Source organism: Phaseolus vulgaris, unplaced genomic scaffold (assembly GCF_000499845.2).
Source record: "Phaseolus vulgaris cultivar G19833 unplaced genomic scaffold, P. vulgaris v2.0 scaffold_43, whole genome shotgun sequence".
Classification (NCBI taxonomy): domain Eukaryota; kingdom Viridiplantae; phylum Streptophyta; class Magnoliopsida; order Fabales; family Fabaceae; genus Phaseolus; species Phaseolus vulgaris.
The window spans coordinates 109,467-128,329 of record NW_027174106.1 but is presented as its reverse complement, the minus strand read 5'-3'; the positions used below and the strand labels follow the sequence as shown (position 1 = coordinate 128,329).

At 38.5% G+C, this 18,863-nt stretch overlaps 2 protein-coding genes across 2 annotated transcripts; one reads left to right on the top strand and one right to left on the bottom strand.

Moving 5' to 3' along the window:
- Nucleotides 1-26: 26 nt before the first annotated feature.
- Nucleotides 27-4,119, bottom strand: LOC137817398 (eukaryotic translation initiation factor 6-2-like). Its single transcript, XM_068620689.1, has 8 exons — nt 4,005-4,119; nt 3,497-3,557; nt 3,253-3,349; nt 3,062-3,147; nt 2,624-2,668; nt 1,541-1,671; nt 558-668; nt 27-482 (listed from the first exon to the last, which is right to left on the bottom strand). Exons 2-8 carry the CDS (start codon nt 3,504-3,506, stop codon nt 225-227), a joined length of 738 nt encoding a protein of 245 aa, XP_068476790.1. The 5' UTR covers nt 3,507-3,557; nt 4,005-4,119; the 3' UTR covers nt 27-224.
- A 1,906-nt stretch (nt 4,120-6,025) lies between these two features.
- Nucleotides 6,026-7,123, top strand: LOC137817392 (uncharacterized). The gene is made up of 3 exons (XM_068620684.1): nt 6,026-6,082; nt 6,215-6,343; nt 6,437-7,123. The coding sequence occupies exons 1-3, from the start codon at nt 6,026-6,028 to the stop codon at nt 7,121-7,123; spliced, it is 873 nt and encodes a 290-aa protein (XP_068476785.1).
- Nucleotides 7,124-18,863: the final 11,740 nt, after the last annotated feature.

Below are 18,863 nucleotides of genomic sequence, written 5' to 3'. Positions count from 1 at the left end.
TATTTATGAAGCCAAAGGATTCCATGTAACGTAAAATCAGCCATATATTGCATTTGATTTATGGACCACAACCACAAAATTGAATTAAAAGACGACATAGAATTAATGGAAACCAAAATTCTGATTGAAATGTTTTCATATTTTAGAAATCAAAATTGTTTACCAGGAAAAAACTGAGACAGAACTGAAATATGTTGGCACAAGTATCAACGAGCGACGAAAATTTAGACGTAAGTATCAACGAGTGATTTCCTCATCTCATCGACAATGGCACTAGGTTGAGCTTCTCTCAGCTTAAAAACACTCTCAATCACAGAGAGCTCGGTTGCTGTGGTGTCTGAACCACAAAATGCTGTCCAATCATTTACTGTCATACCAGCAGCTATCACTTCACTACCACGATTGACAGTCCCAGCAACTAAAGGAACCTGAAGAAGGGTAGAAAGTTCATCCAAGTCTTCAATGGAAGTATGAGGGTGGACCTGCACAAAGTGTTCGGTCACAATATAGTACACATGTTTTTAAACCAGGATATTCAAGAGATGCCTTGTACTTACCAAACCACCCCTGTTGGAGAATGCACAGTAACTGCCAACAAGAATATTACCCGCAATAGTCTGCCTGAAAACTTCTACTCCAAGAACATCTGCGACCATCTCCTCAGTTTCCTGAACATAAATTTCACAGTGAATAATAATAGAGCAGGGCAAGAAAAAGGGCACTTACACAAAGGTTTTAAGTGAAAAGTATCAGTTACCCTACCTACATTATCTTCAACTTCTGATAGGAGGCTAAAAGCACTTAGATAATGTAGAGAATACACAACCCTGAACCTAAATCCTCGTTCATATATAAATGACTTTTTAGATCACATGGATCAGAGTGGTCAAATTACCTAGTCTTACCACATGCAAGTAAACTTTTCAATGAAAATTGTCTATGTTTTTTAAAAACTATTTATAGTTTTCATAAGTTGTGGTTACAACCTAAAAAATTAGGATTTAGCTATGGTAAAGTGAGGAAGTTTGAGAAGTTAGAATGCAAGGGTGCGTCCAGAATTGATTTAAAGTGGCTTAAGTTTACATGAAACCTTTAATTCTCAAGGGTGCATACATCCTTACTGTTGGCTAAGATATCCATTGAGCAACTACCTTAGTGTAAATTAATTTTGAAATGAAATGTAACATGGTATCACAAATCACACCTCATCTTAGTAAATTGTTTATTCTGATAGGTTTGCCCATTGTGGCAGGCATTTGTACTGAGGGAGTATTGGTTAATAAATCTGTTACACAACTTTGCTTAAGAGTAATTGGTTTTAAGATGAAATTTGACACTTACTTTTTCTTTCTATACACTTTGTTACATTATCAAAAATCAAATTAAAAAATTTAAGTGATAAATTAAGAATGACAAGCAGTCTGGCCATGTCTTTATCAGCACCCATATTTAACATGCAGATATGACTGTCTCCAAATCAAATTAGTATAAAAGTTTAGCATATGAAAGAAAAGGCTACTAATCTATAATAAGACAATACCTTGTCAAGATCAGTATGGGTGAGAGCCACATGGTCATTACATGCTATACAATTTCCCAATGCAGATAATCTTTCTTCTATACGCTGAACAACAACTTGATCAGGTAGACTGTTTCTCAAATGTTGAAGCTCTTCATCAATAGCGACGGTAAAAAGATCAAGTAGCATAAGTCCACAAGTCAGTACTACATCACAATTAATGCTGAGTTCTATGTCGCCAATATAGATGAAACAATGGATATGCCATAAGGGAGGAAAGTAATACAAAGATCATTTTCACACTAGAAGATACACATAAACTGATTAAACCCCAGCAGATGAATGAAAAAATAAGGTTGTAAGGGATAAAACCTAGGGAGTCCAAAAAGATCTCAATTCCCAAATGCTTGCAGGCAGCCAAGCAAAAGTTTTCAGAATCTAAGTAGGGTACCCTGTTCAAATTCGGTGACTAAACTAATATTTTTATGTGGAAGCCACAAAAATGATATCGTCACAACAATCATTTTTTAATAATCTGACAAGTGCTAACAGCACTCAACATCATTATTCAAATTCCGAGAAACATTCTAAGAGTTCCTTTGCACGAATCATGAATGAATACCTTCTAATTTTCCACCACTTAAAATTTGTTTTCATACTGTAGTGGACAGGAGGCAAAGGAGAAATAAGATGACATATATAGCACTTCTTCTACAAAACTTGAAAGTTTGGTCATTTAACAAATGAACTTTGAAAACCAAGCATCCATGAGGCCATGACATACCAAAATCAAAGACTACAGCATTAACTTGTTTTCATTCTTGTTCCCATTACAAAACATCCAGGTACATAGTACGGTAGACCGCAGATGAACTGCTAAGAACTCACAGACAGAAGCTTGTATTAAATTGCCTTTTCCTTCTCCAACTAAAAAGGCATATACATCTTGTACACAAATGTTTAAACTTTAGTGATGACAGAAAATTTAGGTTAGATTAGTTTGACAACACAATTTGAAATCCACGGTGTACTTTGTGATCAATAATAATATCAGAGAGTGTGCTACTATGAATAAAAACAAAAAAGCAAAATAAAAGGAATCACCTTGGTCTGTGGTGGTATGGGGCAAGAGAAGGCCATTCTTGTTTCCTGGAAACCAAAAAGAAGGTAAGCTAACTAGGTGATACGTCTAAATGTAATGGATAAAGAGAGAGTTCAGATCCATCACTAAAAATCAATTATAGAGATTCAATTTCTCAAGAAATACTTATAGTAGGAGAACATAAGAAGATAAATGAATCAAAAAAATTTCCTGAAGTTAAAAACAATTTATCCACCTTAACTTTATTAGAAGTTTTCTCGTCTAATTTCACAGAACTGAAGTGCACATATTATTTTTAACTTACGGGAGAAGTTTGATTCATTTTACCTCTTTTTGCTTTTCCTAAAGTGTTTATTGAAAAGTTAACCCAAACTGGTTTGTAATCCAAGGCAAGGAGTTATAAGAACTAAGATTTAAGAAACTAAGGGAAAAAACTTTACCAACACAAAGACGACCAACAATACGGGTGCCACCAATGGAGGTCTTGATCACAGGGATAATATCTGCTAACTCAGTCTCAAATGCACTATCAAACAAAGCATTAATTTATTCATACAGAAAATGTTATGGCAATTTCCATCCAATTGAAACCAAGGAGCCGTATTTTCACTAGTACAAAAAGAATGATAACCTGTAGAAGTTTTCAGAACCTCCAATAGCAACTAAACAATAGGCATTGGTAAGTTTTGAGAAGACTCCAACTTCACAATTATTCTCAAACTGAAGTCCTGCAGGAAGCACGTAATAACAGAGTATCTTATTTAAAGGAGAAAAAAAAAGTTCGCCCCAAAAGAAGATCACATACCAAATTCCTTAGAAAATGCAGACTAATAAGTATTTCTGAACTGGGAAAATCTAAATATAGTAGCACTTACTAGTTGCCATGACAGAGAGAAGCCAGAAATCAAACTTTGACCCAAGTAATCAGCTTAATATCTGCAGCAGTAGATATCTAATTAGGAAAAGAAAAGAAAGTAACCCTGATTCATATGAGAACAAATTGTAACAATGACAACTAACAATAAGCACTGAAATGTCAAAGTTGATGATGAGAATCCTGAGAGTGTAGGGTTTCAGTTTCAAATGTAAAGAAGGCAATTATTAGTACTCTGTCGTACTAAGCTGCAAAATGCCCCTTTGATTATGCAAGCAACATAAAACACCTGACTAATCCTACAAACAAACTTGTATTGTATGATAGGTTAATGAGCCACATATAACTATAACAAACACTATCTGATTCTAATCTATGACTAAGCATCAAGCTTTGTGCACATACATAAGGTTCAATCACCTCAACTTCATTCGGCAACACTATATCAACAAAAGATAATAAATTTGCACTACCAAATTCCTGAAACATGAAAAGGGTATATCAGTCACCTGCACAGAAGTTCAATGCGGAAGAGAAGAGGTCACCGCAAAACTACAGCACACTGTAGGGTGCCGCCGAACGGAAAGGAACCAATTTCATGATACAAATATGCTTTAAATATATTTTTAGTTTATGAATTAAAATATTTAAGTTTTTCTATATTTTTTAATTCTTTAAAATTTTAAATTATTATTTTTGTTCTCTACAAAAAACATGGAAGTTATTTTTTTTTTCAAAATATTAAATTTCTATTTCTTTCATTTCAAAATTAATAATATTTTTTTTAACTTTTTTTTAAATATCATATATTACCACGTTATCATACACAACAGCAGATATTGCTTAGATGATAGTTTAACTTTTCACTAAACATACAGTAGGTACTGAATATCGTGTAATATAATAGTATAACAAAAAATATTTTTTTTAAGAGATGGAAACTAGTGAATAAAATCAAAATTCATTAATTAAAAAATATTTAAATTTAAAAATGTTAAAACTCAAATACAAATAAATATTGTAAAAAAAGGTTGCTTGAAAAACTTGGGAAAAAATCAATTGGCTCCTGATAACATATTTTATCTGGTCTATGTGTAGTGTGAAAAATAAGGATTGGATACTACTTGGAAAAAATGAATTATTGAATAATTATTTAATGTTTTGTAAATTTTATAGTTAACTGTGGTAAAATTATTATTTTTATTTGGATAGATAGATTAACTAAAATAATTGTCTAAATTACTTATAGTAAAGTTTGATTACAAAAAAAAAATTGAGTAATAAATTATCGAAATCATTCATTTGACAAATACTAAGAATTGGTCTATAAAATTATGAAATAAAAATAAATCCTATTTTAAAAATAAATATCTAATTTTTAAATTGTATCTCCTCTTTCCATTTTTATTTTTGCATGTTTATTTCCAATCATCTATAAATATAAAATTCTTTATATATATATATATATATATATATATTACATAGTACTATATACATTACTATTTGTACCGACCAGTCGTCGGACTTCGCGTGTTGACCACAGTGATGGTGGGCCCCCAAAGGATGGGGGGCTGGGAGGACGGGCCAGTGTCTCAGTAGACTCGTAAGTGAGGATAGCCGAGGAGGGGGCGGCACCCTAGCGAAGGGTGTGGAGGCCTCGAACCTTGGTAACCCAAATAGTAAAGATGGGTCGAAAAAAGTGTTTTCTAAGTCACATTTTAGCTCTCGGTAAAGGAGAAGCCTAGTCCACGAAGGGTCCATGCATGAGGTGTGGACGACGCGGTAGGGAGCGCCACAATCAGAGAGCTGCTGGGAAAGAGACGACTCGTAAGGGTCACGTTCCAGGGGTGATTTGCATGCATGGCGAGTGAATAGCTAGTGCACTCCCAGGGCGAATGGCCCAGAGATTGGGTGCATGAGTTGGCACCAAGTGGTCGTCTCGTGGAGGTTGCACTCCAGTAAGGGAGTCTTACACACTAGATGACCCTAAGAATGGGTGATAGTGTCGCTAAGACACACCTACGGTAAACCCAAGTCACAGTTAGCGAAAGGGGCAGAAACACTAAAGAGTATATAAAGGGTAACAACCAACAAAATAAGGTACGCAATTCTAACGCGGAAGAATAGAACACACACACAAAGCTCTCAGAGTTTAGAGTTTTTTTATGTTTCATTGCCCGGAGTTTGACTTGAGCGTCAGAGTGCGAACGACCGCGAGGGCGCCCTTTGTCCCTTGTTTTTCATGTGATTCACAAAAAGGAAGCACCGTGGGTGTGGAGGGGCCCCAGGACGCTAAGGTTGTTGTGAGTGCACGAAGACGTTTAGGCCAACGCGACAAGAACATTTGGCGCCCACCGTGGGACACAATCTAAAACAATTGTCCCAACCGCAAGAACATAAAAGATCCATCAAGATTCATCAAGAATCGATCAAGATGAGGACTACGAGGCAAGGATCTGCTGCGCCAATCGGGGGCGAAGGTCTTACTCTGCAACAAGTTATGGAGATGATGTAGGGCCTTCAAGAAGCGATGGCAGCGGGAAGGGTTGATCAAGAACGCATCCAGATTGATCTGGCTGCATCGCAAGTGAGAAATGAAGAGTTACACTGAACCAATGAAGAGTTGTAGCGTGATTTGCGAAATCAGGCAGGGGACTGTGAAGCGGAGGATCAATAATGTGCTACACCACCCAGGGAATTTCCCATGCCTTTTTTGCAGGAGATTATGGATGCTGTAATACCAGCTACGTTCGTGGGACCGAAAGCCACGTTCACAGGGATGGAGGATCCAGAGGCCTATCTCACAGCCTTCCATACGCAGATGATGCTGATTGGTGGTTCTGATGCAGTAAGATGCAAATTATTCATGAGCACGTTGGTAGGGACGACGATGGATTGATTCATCAACCTCCCTGATGGCCACGTGACATCGTTTGCCCAGTTGTCAAAATTGTTTAGGGAGCAGTACATTGCGAATCGCACTCCCCCACCCAACTCTTACAATCTTTTCGACGTAAGGCAGTATCAGGGTGAGTCGCTGAAGGAGTTTGTTAACTGTTTTGGGGCGCAGGTGGTGAAGCTCAACACTAAGGACGAGACGGTGATGGTTCACGCGTTCAGAAAGGGGATTTGTCTGGGTTCTCTCAGTGAGTCACTCATCAGAAACCGCCCCAAAACCTTCGCTGAGATTAGGCGTCGAGCGGTGGCTCACATCGTAGCAGAAGGGGAGGTGAATGAGAAGCGCGCATGTATTGTTCCCACGCGCCCACGAGCGCCGGCGTGTGTGCAGCCCGTGAGAGTGCATGAGGCTGCAATAGAGAAGAGGCCCCCCACGAAGAAGCAACCCTACGAGCCTAGAAAGCCTCAGGTTAGGGGGCATGCAAGGGAAGGTAAGCCTGTGAGGCATAATTTTGTGGTAGAGTTGAAAGATTTGATAGCTATGCCTAACATAGCAGAGAGGTTGAAGATGTCGCCCAAGACTGACAAGAAGCTGGGACCTCACAAGAAGGTTTGGTGTGAGTTTCACCAGGCGTTTGGTCATCCCATACACAACTGCTTGGCGTTGGGACACCAGTTGGACGAGCTGGTGAAGAGTGGGTTCCTAAACAACTACCGGGCGGAGCAATAGAGGGCTGAGACCCCAACAGCGTCAGGTGAGGACCAGGGGCATGAGATGCCCGTTCATGGGGAGATCCACACCATCTCGGGGGGTTTCTCAGGTGGAGGGTGCACTGTCTCTCAGCGCAAGAAGTACGCACGATCGGTGATGTCAGTAGAAGCGCAAGTGGCCAACGACGTGCTCGACGTCGACCTTACTTTCACGATGGCTGATATTTGAGACGTCATTCCCATGACAACGACCTTGTGGTGATTTCTGTTGTAACCGCAAGGAGGAAGGTGCACCGAGTGCTAGTGGACCAAGGTAGCTCGGCGGATGTGATGTTTTGGTTCACCTTTAATAAGCTGCAGCTGTCTCTTGACCAACTGAGGCCTTACGCTGGGTGCTTGTATGGCTTCGCGAGAGACCAGGTGGAGGTGCGGGTGCATTTTAAGCTGAGGACCACCTTTACGGATGGTGTTGCATCCCGCACGGAGAGTATAAGGTACTTGGTGGTTAACGCTGTCTCAGCCTATAATATTCTGTTGGGAAGACCAACTTTGAATAGGTTAAGGGCGGTAGAGTCGACACGCCACATGAAGATGAAATTGCCAGACTTGAGCGGGAAGGTGATAACCATCAAGTCAGACCAGCAAGAGGCTAAGAGGGGGGTGTTCATGGTTACAGAGCACCCACCCAGTAGAGAAGGAGACGCCCGCGCGGGGGTCTCTCGCGCAGAGAGTGCTCGGGAAGGGCGACCCAAGCCAGTAGGGGATATTGTGGAGAGGCAGATTGGGGGCAGAACGTTCAAGCTTGGTAAGTCGTTGGACCAAGCAGAGCAAGACCAGATTGCTGGGATGATAGCAAGACCCAGATTTCCTGTGTCACTGCCTCACCATGGACCCCAAGGTCAGGCCTGTTCGCTAGAGAAGAAGGAAGTTCAACGAGGAGAGGCGGTAGGTCATCAAGGAAGAAACAAAGAAGTTGTTGAGTGCCGACCACATAAGGGAAATTCAATACCCTGAATGGTTGGCAAATGTGGTCTTGGCGAAGAAGGCCAACGGGAAGTGGAGAATGTGCGTGGACTTCACCGACCTCAACAAGGCTTGCCCGAAGTGTTGAATCAAGTGTGTTCAAGCTTTGAAGAATCCAAATCCTAAGTGTTTGATGGAAGGCTGGAGTTGCTTGATGTTGCTGTTGTGCTTTAGCATAAGATCTGGGGTAGATTATATTTGTGATCCACTCTTTGTTGAATCTAAAGCTTAAGTGTTTTCAAATATTTTAAGTCTAAAGTGCTTTTCGAACTAAGTGAAAAACAACCTGTTGTTTTGTCGAAACAACCGATTGTTTTATACTTAGGTGTTTTTGAAAAAGTTTGAAAACTGTTTTGGATGGTTGACTTGCTGTCAAACCAAAACAACCGATTGATTCGCTCTTTTAAACGATTGTTTATTTGAAATCCTAACAAAATCAGTTTTGTTAGTTAAATGAGCTTTAATTGATTTCATAATCGAATACGCTCTTGCTTTAAATGCTTTGACCAAGATTTGAATACTATAAATAGTTTAGTAATGTTTTATAACAAACAACAAGAAAGAAAAACATATTTGAGTTTTTCAAAGAGCTTTCAAGCATTTGAGTTTTCACTTTGAGCTTTGGTTATTCAAGTGAGAAGTGAAATAGGATTACTCTATATTGATTTCAGTTGATTCTGTAACAGTGTAATTTGTTTTGTAATTTGTGTACATTCTGGTGTTGTAAAGCCAAGAAGGGTTGTGTGCTCGTGAGGTTGTCAAGATCAACATTCTTGGTGTGTGTGTGCTGAGCCAAAGGAAGTGTGTTTCTTGAGGGGATCAAGGTCACTTCTTTGGTGGTGTGTGTATGTAATCTGGATTTGGTTACCTAATGGATTCCTAGTGGTTTCTAGGAAACTGGAATGTAGCTCTTGGTTTAAGAGTGAACCAATATAAACTGTTTGTGCATCTCTCTCTTCCTTAAACTCTTTAATTTCAGTTGTTGTTATTTTCTACTGGTATAAACAACTAATTGTTTATGCGAAACAACCAATTGTTTTTTTAGTGCTTTACTGTTTTGAGCTTTGTTCTTGGCAAACTGAATTCCTAAATCTGGTTTCTTGCAAAGAATTTCATTCTATCTTAAAAAGTTTGCGAAAACCCCCTTTAAACCATTCACCCCCTCTAGTTTAAAGTCATACATTCTAACAATTGGCATCAAGAGCTTAGTACTTGAAAAATACTCAAGTTTGATCCTAAAACCTTTTTTCAATGGCTGAAAAACTACCTTTTGGAGAGGGTGCATCAATCAAAAGACCACCTCTTTTCTGTGGTTTGAATTACCAGTTCTGGAATGTTTGGATGAAAATCTTTGTTGAATCTCTTGACAAGGGAATTTGGGATGCAATTGAAAATGGTCCTTTTATTCCAAAATTTGAAAAAGATGGATCTTCCATTGAAAAACCTTGGTCTCAATGGATTGATTTTGAAAATAAAAAGACCAAATTTGATTGTATTGCTAAGAACATCATAACATCTGCCTTGAATTCGGATGAATTTTTTAGGATTTTTCAATGCTCATCGGCCAAGGAGATGTGGGACACTTTGGAGGTGACTCATGAAGGAACCAATGATGTGAAAAGAGCAAGAAAGCATACTCTAATTCAGGAATATGAAATGTTTAGAATGCTTAAAGGTGAGTCAATTGCTGAAGTACAAAAAAGGTTCACCCACTTCATCAACCACCTTATGAGCCTTGGGAAAACCTTTGATAAAGAAGAGCTAAATATCAAGATCCTCAAGTGTCTTGATAGATCATGGCAACCTAAGGTGACAACAATCTCTGAGTCAAAAGATTTGACATCCTTAACAACGGCTTCATTGTTTGGTAAGCTTAGAGAACACGAGTTAGAAATGAATAGACTCAATGTTCAAGAGAGTGAAGACAAGCATGCGAGAAGCATTGCCTTGAAAGTTGTCAAGCACAAAAGCAAGCAAGAATCAAGTGATGAAAGTGAAGAAGAAAACCTTAGTTTGTTGTCCAAGAAGTTTAGTAGATTTTTGAAGAGAAATCGCAACAAAGAAGCCAATAAAGAAAGGTATGGCAACAAGAAAACTAGTGATTTCAATTCTAACAACTATACTTGCTTTGGTTGTGGTGAACAAGGGCACATTAAAGCAGATTGCCCAAACAAAGAAAGCAATGAAAAGAAATCAAACCACAAGGAGCAAAAGGGAAAGTCAAGAAGAGCATATATAGCTTGGGATGAGAATGAAGTATCCTCATCAAGCTCCTCATCAAGTGAAGATGAAAAAGCAAACATATGCTTGATTGCAGAAGGAGATGGTGAGTCATGTAGCTCAAGCAATGTAAGTTCATGTGCTTCCCTAAGTGCTGAAATTATAGTAAATTGCTTGAAGCTTTTCAAGAAACTCATGAAGAAGCTAACCGATTGGTTCTCTCAAACAACCGTTTGAAAGGGCTTAACAACTGGCTTGAAAAGAGGGTTGAGACATTTGAAGAAGAGCTGGAAAAATCAAAAATTGATTTTGAAAAACTGGAAAAACATTACAAAAACTCTTTTCATTTGTGTGACTCCCTTGTTTGTGAAAATTGTGAAAATCTTGAAAAAAAAGTACATTATCTTGTTAGTACTGTGGATAAGCTTTCAAAAGAAAAATCTAACTTTGAGAATGTCTTGGCATCTCAAAACTATGTTTTTGGAAGAGCTGGATTAGGTTTTAATCCACAGAACAAGCAAGATAATTTTTCGAAGAAATTTTCAAAACTGCCAGTAAAACAACCGATTGTTAAGTCGAAACAACCGGTTGTTACATGCTTTTATTGCATGAAAAGAGGCCATTCTGTCAGATTCTGCAAAATAAGGAAATATTATATTCCCAGAGGCTTTATGAAATGGATTCCCAAAGGTTGTGAGGTTCCAAGTGATAAAAATAAATCAAATGGACCGACATTTGTAAGGGGAGCAAACCTTGTTGCTTGAATTCTTTTTTATGCAGAGAATCTAGAAGAACATGAGGCTCTGAGTCATCTGATCAGGTTCTTGGAAGGAAAAGATTAAAACTGGAACTGAATCAATGATATGTACCAGTCCAATTCTTTTCAAAAGTCAAAAGAAGCCTATTGATCACAAACAAATGACTGCTTGAAGGAACTTCATAAAAGGATAAAACGTTCCTTATCTCTGCCTTTGATTTTAATTACTATTTCATGTTTAAATTCTCTTTCTCTGAGTAATTACATTTGTTTTTAAACCTTTCTCAGTCAATGTTTGAAAATCTCAATATGTCAACATGCTGCAGAAAAACAACCGATTGTTTCCTCTCTGATAACACTGTGAAAGAATTGAATTAATTTCTCTATTCTTTCTGATTGTTACAGATCTCAATTATGAAAGGATTCCGAGTCAATAAAGCTGTGTTGAAAGCCTGATTGTGTTCCGGAGGAAGTTACAAAATATCATAAAGGAATATATTCCATAATCTTGAAAATTCAAGAGCCTTTATGACTAGTCAAAGATCACATATGATGACCATGTGGTTGCTTTTTCTGACGTTTTCTGTGCAGGTCTTGGTCCAGTCTTTTCTTCTTGAAGACTGAAACCCACTCATATCAATTGATTACAGTAGGGTTCATTATTCTATAAATTCTGGTGCAACAGTTCGCTCTCACAAAAATAATCAATTGAGTCATCTCTTGCAACATCTCTTGCTCTCTTTGTGTGAGACCCTTTGCCTATTTTTCTGCTATCATGGAGTCCACTCCTCCTACATCAAAGAGGATCAAAACAAGAGCTGTGAGGTCTGGAGGGAGACTTGAAGGTTGGTTTTAGGGGATAATGAGCTCATTGAGAGATATCGTTTTGAGACAAACACAAAGGTGATTAACAACCCAAAAGTTGTCTCCTTTGATTGGCTGAAAAGTCAAAAGCTTGACAATGTGAGAAAGCTTATCAAAGATCAGTTGCTGAGAAGATTCTTGGAGATGAATGGAACCATATACTTTGATTTAATTCGGGTATTCTACACCAACCTTAAGTTTGAAGGAAACAACCTTGTTTCTCATGTGAAAGGTGTAGACATGGAGATTACCCATGATGTATGGGCTGCAGTAACGGGTTTAAAGTAAGCTGGTCTAAAGATTAACAAAGGAAATCTTGGAGTAGTGGAAGATTTCAACAAAGTCCAATACTACAAGAATTGTTTGAAGAATCAACAAGCCCAAGTGAGAACTTGTTCTGTTGGAGGCTTGAAGTTAGATGAAAGGGTGCTTGCTCTTATTGTTACTTGGATTCTAAATCCAAGGGGGAGCAACCATTCTGTTTTAACAGAGGAAGATCTTGTATACATCTACTGCATCATGAAGAAGATCAAGATCAACTGGATTCATATCATCAAAGAACATATGCAGAAATCCATGAGGTTAAGTGACTACCACAATCCCTATGCTGTTTTAATCTCTAAATTCTTGCTCTATTTTGAAGTGAATCTTGAAGATGAGACCTCTGAGTTGGTTAAATCAACACAAGAAATGAATAATGGCTCTCTAAGCAAGATGAGATTCACCAAAATAAGTGGAAAATGGGTGAGCAAAGATGGTGATCATGGTAGTCCATAATGAAGAACAACCTGCAACTAACTTTGAAGTTGGAACAAGTGCAGGACATCAATGAGATGAGATTCCTTCTATGTCTTCTTTTGAAAGATACATGGTGAATAGGCTTGATGGCTTTGCTGAAAATCAAAGAAATCTCCATGGTCTTTGTGTGACCAATTTCCAGAGCATTGATAACAGATTCCAGAGCATGGATACGCGCTTTATGACCCTGGATGAACAAATTGAAGCTGTTCAGAACGAGATCCTTGAGCTTCCATATGGAAAGGATGATTGAAGAAAAACAACCGGTTGAATGCTCGAAACAACCGATTTTTTTTGCTCTCTATCAGTTTAAGTGCCTTTGCTTTTAAATTCTGTTTTAACTGGAACAATTTGTGGTTTATCTCTTCTTATAGTCTATTTGTGAAGACAAATAGAGGGATATTTTTATGCTGTAATGTCTTTATTTCTGCAAACTCTCTTTTGGTTTAAGTAATCTCTGTTGCTTTGCTGCTGATATGCTGTTATTTCTGCTAGTTTTGGCTGTTGTTTTGGTTAAACAAAACATAAGTTTTGTTTTACTGCTCTAACCTACTGCCATAGATATCATACATTGCTTAAACTTTGTTTTGTAGGAATTGCTTCAGATTCAATCAAATCCAACACAAGCAACTAGGGATTTGTCTTCATCAAATAGGGGGAGATTGTTGAATCAAGTGTGTTCAAGCTTTGAAGAATCCAAATCCTAAGCGTTTGATGGAAGGCTGGAGTTGCTTGATGTTGCTGTTGTGCTTTAGCATAGGATCTGGGGTAGATTATATTTGTCATCCACTCTTTGTTGAATCTAAAGCTTAAGTGTTTTCAAATCTTTTAAGTTTAAAGTGTTTTTCAAACTAAGTGAAAAACAACTTGTTGTTTTGTCGAAAAAACCGATTGTTTTATACTTAGGTGTTTTTGAAAAAGTTTGAAAACTGTTTTGGATGGTTGCTTTCTGTCAAACCAAAACAACCGATTGATTCGCTCTTTCAACCGATTGTTTGTTTGAAATCCTAACAGAATCAGTTTTGTTAGTTAAATGAGCTTTAATTGATTTCATAACCGAATACGCGTCTGCTTTAAATGCTTTGACCAAGATTTGAATACTATAAATAGTTTGGTAATGTTTTATAACAAACAACAAAAAAGAAAAACAGATTTGAGTTTTTCAAAGAGCTTTCAAGCATTTGAGTTTTCACTTTGAGCTTTGGTTATTCAAGAGAGAAGTGGAATAGGATTACTCTGTATTGATTTTAGTTGATTCTGTAACAGTGTAATTCGTTATGTAAGTTGTGTACATTCTGGTGTTGTAAAGCCAAGAAGGGTTGTGTGGTCTTGAGGTTGTCGAAATCAACATTCTTGGTGTGAGTGTGTTGAGCCAAAGGAAGTGTGTTTCTTGAGGGAATCAAGGTCACTTCTTTGGTGGTGTGTGTATGTAATCTGAATTTGATTACCTAGTGGATTCCCAGTGGTTTCTGGGAAACTGGATGTAGCTCTTGGTTTTAGAGTGAACCAGTGTAAACTGTTTGTGCATCTCTCTCTTCCTTAAACTCTTTAATTTCAGTTGTTGTTATTTCTACTGGTATAAACAACCGATTGTTTATGCGAAACAACCGATTATTTTTCTGGTGCTTTACTGTTTTGAGCTTTGTTCTTGGCAAACTGAATTCCTAAATCTAGTTTCTTGCAAAGAATTTCATTCTATCTTAAAAAGTTTGCGAAAATCTCCTTTAAACCATTCACCCCCCTATAGTTTAAAGCCATACATTCTGAACGGCTCGTTCGCAGTGTTTGAGCTAGTGCACGTCCCAAGGGAGCAAAATGCTTGAGCTGACTTGCTGGCCAAGCTCGCCAGTTCGAGCAAGGGGGAAAGGCAGAGGACGGTCATACAGGAAACCCTCAAGGCACCGCGAACATTCGTTGCAGATAACATGGTGGACGTTCATCAGGTCAGTACGGTTGGTGGAAGGGCGAGGAGTCATCGGTCGTTGACTCAGGAGACGCTGAGAACGCCCAGTCTAAGCACTTACCCGATCTTGGAGGGGGAACCAATGCAGATATGCGTAGTTGAGGAGGGGGACACATGGATGACACCCTATAGGCCTTATTTATCCAATGGAATGCTTCCATTGGAGCCCGCTGAAGCCAAGAAGATAAAGAGGAACTCTACCAAATACATCCTCGTTGATGGGAAGTTGTTCAGACATGAGTTCTCCCACCCGATTCTGGTGTGTGTTAGTGGAGACCAGTGTACAGGAATAATGATAGAACTCCACGAAGGGATTTGTGGTAGTCACGTTGGAGGTCAGTCTTTGGCATCGAAGGTTGTTCGTGCAGGTTATTATTGGCCAACAATGAGAGAAGATTGCACGAGGTACGCCCAGCAGTGCAAGCAGTGTCAACAGCACGCCGACTGGCACAAGGCGCCACCAGAAGAGCTGAGGTCGATTTACAGCCCGTGGCCATTTCACACGTGGAGAATCGACATTCTGGGGCCCTTTCCTTTGGCGGTAAGACAGATGAAGTACCTTGTAGTGGCCATAGAATACTTCACAAAGTGGATAGAGGCTGAGCCAGTAACACAAATCACAGCTCATAAGATCCAACACTTCATGTGGAAGAATGTAGTGGTGCTGTTTTGGCGTACCGAGGCGTCTAGTTTCCGACAATGGCACACAGTTTGCGAGCCAACAACTGGGCAAGTTGTTCACAGAGGTTGGAATAAAGCAGGTGTTCACGTCAGTTGAGCACCCCCAGACAAATGGGCAAGTTGAGTCTGCCAACAGAGTCCTACTCAGAGGTCTCAAGAGAAAACTCGAGAATGCTAAAGGAACCTGGACAGAGGAGGTTCCTAAAATAGTGTGGGCTTACCACACCACGCCTCAGTCCACCACCAGAGAGACACCCTTCAGCTTGGTGTACGGGTCAGACGCAATGATTCTGGTAGAAATCCATGAGAGCTCGCCACGTTTTCAGAGCTTCGTAGCTGAGGAGTCCAACGAAGAGAGAAAGGTGAACTTGGATCTACTAGATGAGGTCAGGGAGGAGGCGAGAATCAAAGCTAAAGCGTTAAAGAGAAGGGTGGAGTACAAGCACAACTCGAAGCTGAGACCCCACCAATTTCAGGTCGCCGACCTGGTGATGGAGAAAGCTCTCCCATATCAGCTAGAGAACAAGTTGTCCCCTAAGTGGACTGGCCCTTTCAGGGTGACGGAGGTCCTGGGAAACGGGGCGTACAAACTTGAGACTTTGGAGGGAGGCACAGTTCCTCGTACTTGAAATGCGACCAATCTCTAAGTTTTATTTAAGTTGAACTCTAGCTGATGAGAATCAACTAAAGGTGGCTTTTTATAATGAAGAACAAGATCATTCGCCTTCACATTTAAAGTTTTTCTTGTTAATCTTTGCAAAAGATAAAGCCCAAGCCCAAGCCCAAGCCCAAGAAGGCCAAAGCCCACAAAAGCCCAAAGACCATCTCATGAAGGGCAAGGCCAAGTTTTAAATAAATATTGTTTAGAAAGGTGCTTAGAGGGAAACATTAGAAACCTCTATTGTTAAAGCATCTTTTAGTCTTTAGTTAAGAGTCTTAGGGGGGGTGTATTAGTAGATAGGTGTAGGAGTAAATAAGGAGGTGCCAAAGTGAGAGAAAGGATCACACCTTCCTCATGCCTTGTTTTAGGCGCAAATTCTAGAAGCTTTTTGGGAGGGAGTTTTTTTTGAATTTGTGTAGCTTACATTTCAGCACCTTAGGCTATAAATAGAGGTGCTCTCTTTGTAAAATTCAGATTGGAATTAATCTAAGAAAACTCTACTCAAATTTTGAGTGACCTTTGGAGAGCTTTTGGAGCCTTCTTCTCTAGTCTTATCTTGATGGATCATTGGAGTCCTCAAGTGGCGGCATCACTCTCATCTAGGAGCATTCCACACTTCTAGTGGCGAGATCATCCAACATTCTTCCATCTTCATGAGCACTCTCTTCTCCTTCCTTTCTTCTCTTTCAATTACTCTTGTTGTCTTGTGTTCTTGAGCATTTTTGGTTCGGCTGTCTTAATTTTCCAGCACCTATGTTTTGTTCTTTGTCTTTTAATTTCATTTTGTTCGGTTGAAATGTGTTCTTATGCAATTCTGTTCGGTTCTCCTTAATTCTTCCTCTTTGTTGATTCAATTTGACAATATTTGGTTCATCCAAATGAGTTTGGGATTTGGTACTAGTTATTGGTGAGTTCTTGTCTTAGAACCATGATCCAACTCTAAGAAAAGTGCCTCTATATTTTCCAGCTCAAGGTGATTCCTAAAAATGTCAAGAATCTTGTTCTATGTGGCTATTGGAATCACATCATGTGGTATCATGAGTCTTAGGTTCTTCTTGTTTAATTGTTGAGTTGTGTGCACTTTATTTCAAGAGCTCTTTTAATTTCTTGCAATTTAAGTTTCTGTTTTAGAATTTTAATTGAGTATTCTTGCTGTTTTTCTTTTGCTCCAAGTGTTTGTGGAAAGGTTTATGGCACTCATAATTCTTATGAGTATGGTTGCTCTTTTGGAATGGCATTATCCTTCCTAGAGTTTACCTTAAGCTTCCTTTCACTTGTTACAATTTGTGATGTGTCTTTTAATTTTTGAATCATGTCAAGTTTTGTCTTAGTCATGTTATTCCATATATGTCATTACTTCTAAGTAGTACTTTTATTGTTTTGATTGTTTCTTGCTTTGGTGTCATATAATTTTCTGATTTGATGTTGATCCTTTGTGCATTTTCTTTTTAGATTTGAGTTCATACTTGTATTCTAGACCTATACAAGTTCCAATACATCATTTTCTATTATGTCTTCGCTAGTTCATCATCCTGTTTTTTATTCCTATTAGGATTCCTCTGTTTTTGAAAAAGTGCTTACTGTTTTTCCTTATTGCAACTGATTTACGTACTGTAAAATTCTGAAATTCTGGATTTGAGATATTCAAAGTGTTAGAAAAGAATAGAAAAAAGAATCATTCAAAAATATGAAGTACACAAAAAATGATAAATAAAATAAAAAAAGTGTACATTCCTGCCGAAAAAAATACGGTAATCTGGCAGTGATTTTAAAAAATTTATTTCTCTCAATTGGCTTACTGTTTTTAATTGATTCCAGTGCCATTTTTGAGTTAACATCTTGAAGTTTCTGTGGTATAAATTTCATAATCCAGTTCGCTCTACAACGTTCCAGTTAAATCAGTGAATATCAAACACAGTTTGCATAAAAAAAAATTTCCAGTAGCTAAATTTTTTGTTTTCTTCATCTACTCTAGTGCTTTTCCTTAGGTATTCTTTTGTGTGCCTACTTTTCTCATTGAGTTCTTTATTTTCTTGATTGTCTTTCATTCTTACTCTTTGAGTTTGTCTTACATATAGTATTCCTTTTGCAATTACCTTTCCTTGCTTATACCTTTTCTTGTTTGTCTTTATTGTTTCTTTGGTTTTGTGGTGGTTTGCTCTTAAGATTGGTGTGCTTGCTTTGACATATTTCATTTGAGGATTCCAAGGCCTCAAGATCAGATTGGTGCAAGAACATTGTTTCTTTGAGAGTGATCTCTTTTTTCAGCTTCATTTCACTTCGGCAGTTTCATTGCCAAAGCTCACTGTTTTTGCTAATTTTTAACTTGTTTGCTGTTTTTGTGTGTTTGCTGTTTTTTAATTACAAATGGCTGGATTTTCAAGTGATGCATCCTACAAGCAGAATTCTCCTTCCAAAGCTTCAATCCTTGGTGAATTACATGAAGCTCAAAGAACCATTAGACGGTTGGAGGAGAAAATGCAAAAGATGGAGGTCCAACAAGCTAGACCATCTCCTTCTATCCATGATGGACATCATTCTCATAGACCATCTTCAAGAGCTTCTTCAAATGATGTTGGCCGTGAAGATGACCATAGGAGAAGGAGAACTCCACCCCAATTCCTTGGACATAGACATCACAACCAAGGGGAGAGACCTCACTATGGCAATGGCTACTACCAAGATGCAAAGGCTAGGCTACCTTCGGTCAAGCTTCCTTGTTTCAATGGCTCAAGTGATCCTAATGTATATTTAGATTGGGAGGCTAAGTGTGAACAAATATTTGAGATCCA